Consider the following 10,533-nt stretch of genomic DNA (forward strand, 5'->3'; position numbering starts at 1 on the left):
AAAAAAAAAAAAAAAAAAAAAAAAAACCAACAACTGTTCTCACCATAAAAACTGAAAATAAAAATGATAGTATCAAAAATCAAAAGAATTTATTTGAAAAAAAAAAATAATAATAATAATAAGGCAGTTGAGAGAAAATGAGATTGGTGAATAAAAAAGCAGTAAAAGTGAAGCGATAGTAAGTTGTGACATTGAATCTCAATCATACCAAAATAAAATTAAAAACTCAAGTGAAATCCGATCCAGCTAGCTGTGACTTATCTAGAGTAAAGAATAAGAATAAGTTTAATCAAGAATTTAAGCAAAGAATAAGAATAATATCATTCATTAAAAAAGCAGAGCCAAATAAATAAAGAAAAAAAGTCGGGACATTAAAGAAGATCCCTCATATGAAAAAAGCAAAGCAAAGAGTATTATTATTATTAATTAATTAATTTTTTATAAAAACTCACAAACACAAACACAATGATCCAACAGCAGCAGCAGCTAATATAAATAAATGGACGGCGGTGATTTGGATTAGAGTGTTGATATTACATTGCTGTGATGACGAATGATGATCGATCGGAGATCTAGCGGGTGGTCAGCGTAGCATTGCAGGCAGAGGCGAGGAGAGGAGACTCCGAGTTTAGATTTAGAGTGAGTGAGTGAGAGAGCGTTAGGGTTTCTGCTATAATGATACTGAGTCTGAGTCTGAGTCTGAGTGAGAGTGAAAGTGAGACACGCTCAGACAGGTGACCGAAGATAATGGAGGAGAGATGCCACTCATCATATTCATTCTCATTCATATACCCATTAGCTACCATTTCTTTATTACTATTTACTAGTACTACACACTGTTTATTAATTAAAACTTCTTCTTTTTTTCTTCTCCAAAAAAAAAAAAACTTTTATAGTTTTCTTTTTTATTTTATTGTAATTTTTATTTAGCATCATATCAAAACATTAATTATTATTTTTTAGTGTAAATGAGATTTAAAGTTCAAATTTAAATAGATTTTACTACTTAATATTGACTCGTTTTGGTTGCTGATGAAGTTGTGAAAAATGAAATATATATATGTATATATATACTTGTTTTCCTCATCATTAATGGAACGAAATCACCTTAGCTACTTAACATATTTGTTGTTTCTATTTTTTCATTTTAAATTTTTATGGGTTTGACTTAGTTTTGGTTGATGTTATTTTCATAATCACAATTGAAAAAATGGTATATCATATGAGTTAACAGAATAAAAAATATTATTATTATTATTATTATTATTATTATTATATAATTGCTGTTGCCAAATCTATTTACTCTTATTATTATTATAATATAATTGCTATTGCCAAATCTATTTGCTCTTATTATTATTATTATTATTATTATTATTATTATTATTATTATAATTATCTTTTATGCTCATCTCAATTTGATTAAGTACCGTCTGTATTATGATGAACAGATCCTGTGGTTATTGATCATTGAAAATGCGGGTATCAGTGATTGGGTGCACGGTTCTAGTTCTATTTACAGTCCTGATTATCGGGAAGGCAGAAATTTACATAGTGACAGTTGAAGGAGAGCCTATCATAAGTTACAAAGGCGGGATTGACGGTTTTGAGGCCACAGCTGTGGAATCTGATGAGAAGATTGACACCACCAGGTATCTTTCAAAAAATTTTGTTAGTAGTGATAAATTATTATGTATGGAGTTCAAAATCATGGTTGAGACTAGTAGTACTATATTCTAGTGTCACCCAGCCTCATATCATATCATATCATATGCCTTGACAATGGAAGGAATTTTGAAACCTGCATTGTAATTGAGCACCTTTTTTCTTAAGTGGGGTCTTGACTTGTGGGCTATCTTTGTCAGGATGTGGACTTATATGGAATAACTTTTACATTATTGGGCATTCTGAATTCTTGACTTGACTTTGCACAACAAATCATATGCATAAACAAGCTCTTGAGTATGCGTAGGTGTATAGAAAATGTGAACTAGTTTTCAAGGCTGCAGAAGTTGGTGTTAAACCTCCCACCCTTGCCGGCTTATTTTTTGTTCTGTGATCCAGCTGATTTGGTCATTAATGTTTAAATGTCTTTAATTTTATATATATATATATATATATATATACATATATATGTGTGTGTATATGTATGTATGTATGTATGTGTATTCTGCCTGGACCTGACCTGATACATTACCAACCTTTTAGCAGGTAGTATAAGCCTGGGTGCTCCTTTACTTATTTGACTCTTTTCTAACTTACTGCAAAATCATGACAATGACCTAACATGAAACTCAGTCTTTGCAATCAAGTGAAATAACTGAATTATGTACACTATTTATAAACATCTGCTATGAATAGTAGAATAGAGATAAAGGCATAATTAACTAAGTAATAATTTTTTTTTTTTTTTTGGGTAATGTATTTCACTTTATTTTTTGAAGTTTGAATATATTATTGTAATCGTAGCCTGTTAAGGCTGCTGTTCACCATCATGCTCTTCGTTAGCTGAGACTGCTTATGGGATGGTAAAGATAATCTTACAGTTTGTTTAGTCATGAATTTGTTAGTTATAACGATTGCTTATCCTGAATGTTTAAAGTATGGGTGGAGCTGCTACATTTAGCCTACTGGACAATTTCACAGATCAGAGTAGGGACATCTATGTATGTATGCGTGTTGTATGCTGACTTTCTAACAATTATAGCTATTATTCTGTTCAGGAAAAGATTGTCTTCTAATTCATCCAATTTATATATATATCAAAAGGGAAAGAAAATCGTTCTTGACAGTCTATATTAGGCAATTTTGTAATCCAAAGATAAGTAAATTGTTTTTATAATTCATTGGATGGGATATTTATGATCCTTATTTTACCAAGGGAAAGTCAAAATTCTCATCTTTCTCTGTCACTTTTTTTGTGTGTAACTGCATTTACTCTCTCTTTCCCCATATCTCTAAATTTATTGTGACATATGTTAGTTTTCGTAATCATACTTTTCTCCTCATACTTTGGGCTCCTTTCAGTGAAACGGTCACATCCTATGCCCGTCACCTTGAAAAGAAGCATGATATGCTTCTCGAGATGCTTTTCGAGATTGGCACCTACAATAAACTCTACAGTTATCAGCATCTTTTAAATGGGTTTGCGGTTCACATTTCCCCTGAACAGGTGAAAAAACTGAATAACTCTTATTTTAGGACTTATCTTTTATTAACATTTATGAATAAATTTTCTTAAATTCATTCCTCTTGCATTCTCATTCTCTTATGCTATCACTTTTTATTAGTAGGCAGAAACCCTAAGACGTACACCAAGTGTGAAGTCTGTGGAGAGAGATTGGAAGGTGAGGAGACTTACAACGCATACCCCACAGTTTTTGGGGCTTCCAACTGGAGTATGGCCAACAGGAGGTGGCTTTGATAAGGCTGGAGAGGACATTGTAATAGGATTTGTGGACTCAGGAATCTATCCGCATCATCCAAGCTTTGCAACCCATAATACTGAACCATACGGACCTGTTCCAAAGTACAGAGGAAAATGTGAAGTTGATCCTGACACTAAGAAGGACTTCTGTAATGGGAAGATTGTTGGAGCCCAACATTTTGCTAAAGCTGCAATAGCTGCTGGGCAATTTAACCCTTCTATTGATTTTGCTTCCCCTATGGATGGAGATGGACATGGAAGGTTAGGCCTTGAATGCCTTCTACAATTTTGATGGATTATATATTCATTTTATGTTAGTTTTGCATGACATGAAGGTAAATGTAATAGTTTTAAAAATGTCAAAACCACTTCTATGCTTGGAAGTTATTTATGGACATAATTGCAATGACTGTCATAGAAATCCAAGTAGTAAACATAAAAAGATTGATGAGTTAGAGGTTCACCACTCATTTGTATAAACTGAGAATAAGACCTTTGGGTTTGATATAATTAAATAAATAGAGCTCAATTTTCAAATGAGAGAGTGCTCACATATAGGTGGTACTGTGACAATGTCATAATGTGATTTTAATGCATGTGTAACAGCCATAGTTCTTTTAATCTTATACTTCTATGTGTGCCACATAATTCATCTTACAGATTACATGTGCATTAATAAACCATGAGTAAAAAATCTTGACAATACTTGATTTGCATTAAATAATTTGGAATGAATTGTTTCGTTTCTTAGGAGGTGATTAAGATTGCAGTATACCTCATACTCTAAAATTGTGTGGTACATATCAGACCTGTTGCATCTATGGTTTCCTGTAAGATATCTTCAACATTCTTAGATGTTGAAATCAATAGCAACTGCCCTCTGATAGATCTAGAAAGATTTTACAGAAAGCAGATTAGGGAAGAAAAGTCAACTTCGACAAGTAATTAACAGTGGCATCTATCACTTACAGTGCAGCATTCCTCCATTACGTACAAAGCACCTCAATCAATTACAATTGCTATTTTTTTTTCCCCCTAAATCTTATGGATTATAAATATATTCTGCAGAATCTCTTGCATATCTTTCCTCCAAAAACTCCCCACCTGATTTTTTGAAGGGAAGATTTCAAACTCCTATGTATGAGTATCTTCATTCTTTTTCCTTAAAGATTGGTGGGCCTTGAATTGGATATAAAACTTATTTTTATTAACCACTGTAGTGTGGTGGCACTTCTGATCCTTTGGCCAGTTTAAATAATTATATTTTGACACAAAAGAGAAAATTTCAGATCAATGTGAGCTCATTCATTTACTGTACAGAAAATGAAATCTTGCCAGGGTTTTGTGATGGGAAGGAAACAATGCCCATGAAAGTTACTTCTTCCAATTATTTGAAGTTGATAATGTTACCATTCCTACACAGGAAATCTATTATTCTTTTTCTTTTTCCTTTTTTTTTTCCCCTTAATTTTAACAAACAAAAAAATTCCTAATATTGGACAAGACTTGTTTGTACTCTCATGTGGCTTTTCCCTCTTTCTCTGTGCTTTCGGCTACCAGTCATACAGCAGCTATTGCAGCTGGGAATAATGGAATTCCTGTTAGAATGCATGGCTATGAATTTGGGAAGGCAAGTGGAATGGCTCCCCGTGCCAGGTGAGCAACAATGACCTTCACTGGTGATAGGATATTTAAATTGGTAAATCACTATCCTTCCTTTAATAATAGACACTAAAATTATCTGTGTGCAGGATTGCTGTATACAAGGCACTCTACAGGATATTTGGAGGGTATGTAGCAGATGTGGTGGCTGCAATCGATCAGGTTTGCCATAATTCAATGTCTAACATAATACGGTACTAATGTTTCTGTTTTTCTTCCTTCTTTTTGCTTCTTTTTGAGCAATATGTTGTTGTAGGCATCCTTATGCGTGTTTTGTAGGCATCCACATTGCTTAATGTAGGTATCCATATGCATCCTTACCATTGGTAAACTTATGAATGATTTTGATTCGAGAGAACTTTTCTGAACAGGCTGTCTATGATGGGGTGGATATACTCAGCCTCTCAGTGGGACCAAACAGTCCTCCAGCAACCACCAAGACCACATATTTAAATCCTTTTGATGCTACTCTTCTTTCAGCTGTGAAAGCAGGTGTATTTGTTGCACAGGCTGCTGGAAATGGAGGTCCTTTTCCAAAAACTTTGGTCTCTTACAGCCCATGGATAGTATCTATAGCAGCGGCAATTGATGATCGCAGATACAAAAACCATTTGACCCTTGGAAATGGAAAGATCTTAGCTGGAATTGGGTTATCTCGTAAGTTTTATTATCCTTGACTATTCTCTTTTTTTTTTTTTTTTTTGTTATCTGTCAGCCATTGGAAAGAAACACTGGTTAACTTGTTGGCTTTGTTGTTCACACAAATGATATCTAATGTTGATCTGGAAAATTAATGCAGAGGTATTGCATCATATCAATTTCCTCAAATTGGGGTTTAGAAAGGCTGTAACTTTCTTTGGATGAACTTGTAATACTTATAAAAAAAAAAACAAAAAAACAAAAAAAAACAAAAACAAAAGAACTAGTAATTCTACAAACATATGTAATTGGTTTCTGCTTCAATAGATTAACCACTAAATTTGGTCTTTCGATGAAATAAATTCATGATCTTTTTTCATTCCTTCTATATTTTTTTCTTAAAATTCTTGTGCTATTATCCAGACGCCATTTTAAGTCCTTAATAGCTTTGTGTAGAGTCATATATACATGCATATACTGATACATGCACATTCCATTGAATTTAAGTTCAAAGGTTTGCCATGGTTAGAATTTACTTCCATAGACTGAGGACAATGGAAACGTTGACTGCTTCAGTTATTTTATTAACAAATTGTATAGGAAAAAGTTATTATAATGACTCTAATTTTCATGAAGTGACTTCAAAAAGCCAGTCACGTGATGTGCACTCATTTGATGCTTTGTGATTAGACAATATAAAGTTAACCTTTTCATGTTATCTTCTCAAATCTTTCAAAAGTGCCATTATGCTCATCCATAAACTATTCATGTTAATACAGAGTATGGAATGTTTCTTACAATCTGTAAGTGATTTATGAAAATTAGACATCTTTTCATGGTTCCAATGCCTTGTCAACTTAGTATATTAGAGAGTGGATGAAGATGTGGCTTCTTTGCTGAAGAACATGCTTGGAATCATGTTTTCTTCATTTGCTAAGGATTAAATTATCTTTTATAATTAATTTTAAATTTTATACAAATTTGGTAAAATCAGAATTTGGAAATAATGTACTTGACAATTAAAGACAAACATAAAAGCCAAGAAGTTAAGAAAAATATAGTTACAACTAAATATTGTGCTCTTTGTGCCTTGGCTATGTTGAGATTGAGTTGTGTGGTTTCATGTGGATCCTGTAATAAGGTTAATGGTTTTGTCCTCTGAAGACCAGTTGCAGTTATTCTTATTATTATTTTATTTAGCTCATTATACTTCATAATCTTTCTTAAAAACATTGTATCATGTTTTATACCTTTCTAAAGATGAAATACATGCTTCTATGCAGCTGCTACGCATCCAAATCAATCATATACCTTGGTTGCTGCAAATGATGTACTGCTGGATTCTTCTGCAATGAAATACAGTCCCTCTGACTGCCAAAAACCAGAGGTTTTAAACAAGAAATTGGTTCAGGGAAACATTCTTCTTTGTGGCTACTCCTTTAATTTTGTTATCGGTTCTGCATCAATCAAGAAAGTCTCAGAAACAGCCAAGAGCCTTGGTGCCATTGGCTTTGTTTTAGCTGTGGAAAATGTTTCTCCAGGGACAAAATTTGATCCTGTTCCTGTTGGTATTCCTGGGGTTCTTATCACAGATGTCAGCAAGTCAATGGTAGGTATCTTTACCTCACTCCTTGAGTGATATGGTTTTTTTCCAAAGTTTACAGCTGTCCGTGATGGGACAAATACATAACCCAAAAATATTCTGAACGTTTTGTAAATTTTAATCTAGATCGGTGTTGTTGCTGGGTGGTTGACAAACTCTTTTGGGGAAGGGATATGTAATTTAAAGATTTTTAGTGTGATTGGAGAAGGCATGGACAAGTATAAGTTTTCATGTGCCAGAAAAGATCAAAGTAAGAGAAGAAATTTAGGGAAGAAAAGTAAACATAAAACTTTAGATGAAACCCCAAGAGAGAGAGAGTGTGTGTAGATGAACTAGGGAAAAAAGATTAATACTACTTGTGCTGCTCTTTCCATAATTCACTTTTGGCATGTTCTAATTTTGTTCGAGCTTGATACTCCTTAATAATCACTACTTGTTACTGTCTTATGTTATTTATTATTGGTACTTGTTCCCTTCCTGACCCCCATCCCTCCCCTGCAAAAAAAAAAATGCCCTTCTTTTATCTTTGTACCTGCTTGTATGTGATTGGTGTTTGGGCATCACTGTATCCAGGATCTTATAGACTATTACAACACCTCTACACCAAGAGACTGGACTGGGCGGGTGAAAAGCTTCAACGCTAATGGTAGCATTGGGAATGGTTTGATGCCTATACTCCATAAATCAGCACCTCAGGTGGCGTTATTTTCTGCTCGAGGGCCCAACATAAAAGATTTCAACTTCCAAGATGCAGATCTTCTCAAGCCTGATATTCTAGCTCCAGGTTCTCTGATTTGGGCTGCTTGGTCTCCAAATGGCACAGACGAGGCTAATTACGTTGGTAAAGAACTAGTGGATCCACTCAACCCATCTTTAGATTTTGATGTTTCAAAATTTCCACTAGTGCTTTAGTTATTGCACTCGCTCAAACGTTAGAATCTTAATGCACATTGAACAGGAATTTTATGTGACTCTACTGAGAAGTGTTAGCCATAGATATTTGAGATCAGTGTCAGTCTTAGCTTCAATTAGTACAGAAGCATGATTTTGGGAATTCTGCTAATTTTTGCTCCATTTTCTGCCGAGAAGATGAGGGAAGAGATTTTTGCAATTATTGACATTCATTATTTTCCCCGTCTTCTTGGCTATAAAATGAGAAAATACAAATTTTAAAGCCTGCTTAGGGAGGGGAGGGGGGAAGAAAAAGATGCTGCTAGAAATGAATAACTCTCATTTTATGCTATTTTTGCTGCATACAGGAGAAGGCTTTGCAATGATATCTGGAACTAGCATGGCTGCACCACATATAGCAGGGATAGCTGCTCTTGTAAAGCAAAAGCACCCCCATTGGAGCCCTGCAGCCATCAAGTCAACCTTGATGACAACCTCAACAACGTTGGACAGAGCAGGGAAGCCTCTTCAAGCACAACAATATTCTGAAACAGAAGCCATGAAGTTGGTTACTGCTACACCTTTTGATTATGGTAGTGGCCATGTTAATCCAAGAGCTGCTCTGGATCCTGGACTTATTTTTGACGCAGGTTTGTTGTGATCTTCATGTTTATTTTGGGGAAACTACAAAAAAAAACCCCTAGTTTTATCATTGAGACACATTAATCCCAGTACATATTATAATTTTTGATAATCCCCTGTACTTTTTATATGGCATACTTTAACCTCAAACTTTCATAAATGTACATAAAAAACCCCACACAAATTTCACCCTCACATATGAAACGTATATTTATAAAAGAATGGGGTTTAAAGTGTCCTATTTAATAGTTTCAAGTTTTATTTGTCCAAAGGATAAAACTATGGGGTCTTTTGGTATACTTTCCCCTAGTTTTTATTTTTCTTCTTCTTCTTCTTCTTCTTAAACTTTTTGGTTAGTAATTTGGCACAACTTACAAGCATGTCTCTTTTGGGGCCATCCTGTCATGGATTGGTTAAGGTATAAAAGACTAACTGGAATCAAAGCAAACATGAACATGATAAAAGAAACTGGAAGAGAAACCCAGTGGCCAATGAGCTATAGCTTAAATGATACTTATTTCTCCCATAAGATTGGTTGGAGTATGAGGTTGTAGGTTCAAAACCCATTGGGTGCATGTTTAACTTTCCAACCCAAGAAAAAAATGAAGAAAAAAGATAGGGATGGACTTTATCTGAGACAAATATGCAACACAAACAAGATATAAAGAGATAATTCCCTCATTAGTGAGGTTAAAAATTGGGTAGCTTGTTTTTTCCCAACACTGTAGATGTTTTCTCTTTGTGTTGAAACAGGATGTTGGTAATCATAATTGGCCCAGCAAGTGAAATTGGAAATTAATTACTAATTTTCATTAGTTGTTTCTTGTAGGTTATGAGGATTACTTGGGGTTCCTGTGCACAACTCCTGGTATTGATGCACATGAGATAAAGAACTACACAAACTTACCCTGCAACTACACAATGGTTCACCCATGGAACCTCAACACCCCGTCAATCACGGTCGCCCATCTTGTGGGAACTCAAACTGTTACTCGCACAGCCACGAATGTAGCTGAGGAAGAAACCTATGTAATCACAACCAGAATGGCACCAGCTATTGCTATTGAAGCGAGTCCACCAGCAATGACTCTGAGAGCTGGTGCATCACGAAAATTCTCCGTAACTCTCACTGTCAGATCAGTGACTGGAACATACAGTTTTGGGGAGATTCTAATGAAAGGAAGCCGAGGGCACAAGGTAAGGATCCCAGTGGTAGCTATGGGATACCAACGATAGTTGGGTTGGTAAACTATAGATTGGATTGGCAATCAGAAAATTATGGGGTATTGTTGTAATATTCTTTGTAATATGTGGGAATAAGAGGCTAGATGTATTTGTTTGAAATATATATATTGAATAGCTGTAAAGATAACTGGTATAAGGGGAGACTCCTGGTTTCTTCCACACATAAGTTTTGTTAAAATGTCATCAGTTTGGTAGAATGGTTTGAGGATTGTCCTTTTCCTTTTGTCCTGTGTATTTCCTCTCTCTCTCTCTCTCTCTCTCCATTCAAGCTTAAATAGAGTAATATTACATGCACACAAAATTTCACTACATTTTTCACAATAGTTGAATTGCTAGGCTCTTACAAGTTCTCATTGGAGTTTACCACTAACATTATTTTTTTACTTATCACTAATGATAAGCTACATTAATTAACAATTGTAAA

At 34.6% G+C, this 10,533-nt stretch overlaps 1 protein-coding gene across 1 annotated transcript; it reads left to right on the top strand.

Moving 5' to 3' along the window:
- Positions 1–1,451: 1,451 nt before the first annotated feature.
- On the top strand, positions 1,452–10,332 carry LOC111993119 (subtilisin-like protease SBT2.6; the record flags this gene model as incomplete). Its single annotated transcript, XM_024024977.2, is given in 10 exon segments — positions 1,452–1,652; positions 3,028–3,172; positions 3,294–3,688; positions 4,988–5,083; positions 5,179–5,251; positions 5,461–5,746; positions 7,012–7,337; positions 7,905–8,172; positions 8,591–8,872; positions 9,694–10,332. Coding segments are annotated over 10 exon segments (2,454 nt in total). The 3' UTR covers positions 10,101–10,332.
- Between the last annotated feature and the right edge of the window lie 201 nt (positions 10,333–10,533).

This window comes from Quercus suber, unplaced genomic scaffold, assembly GCF_002906115.3.
Source record: "Quercus suber isolate HL8 unplaced genomic scaffold, Cork oak 2.0 scaffold_627, whole genome shotgun sequence".
NCBI lineage: Eukaryota > Viridiplantae > Streptophyta > Magnoliopsida > Fagales > Fagaceae > Quercus > Quercus suber.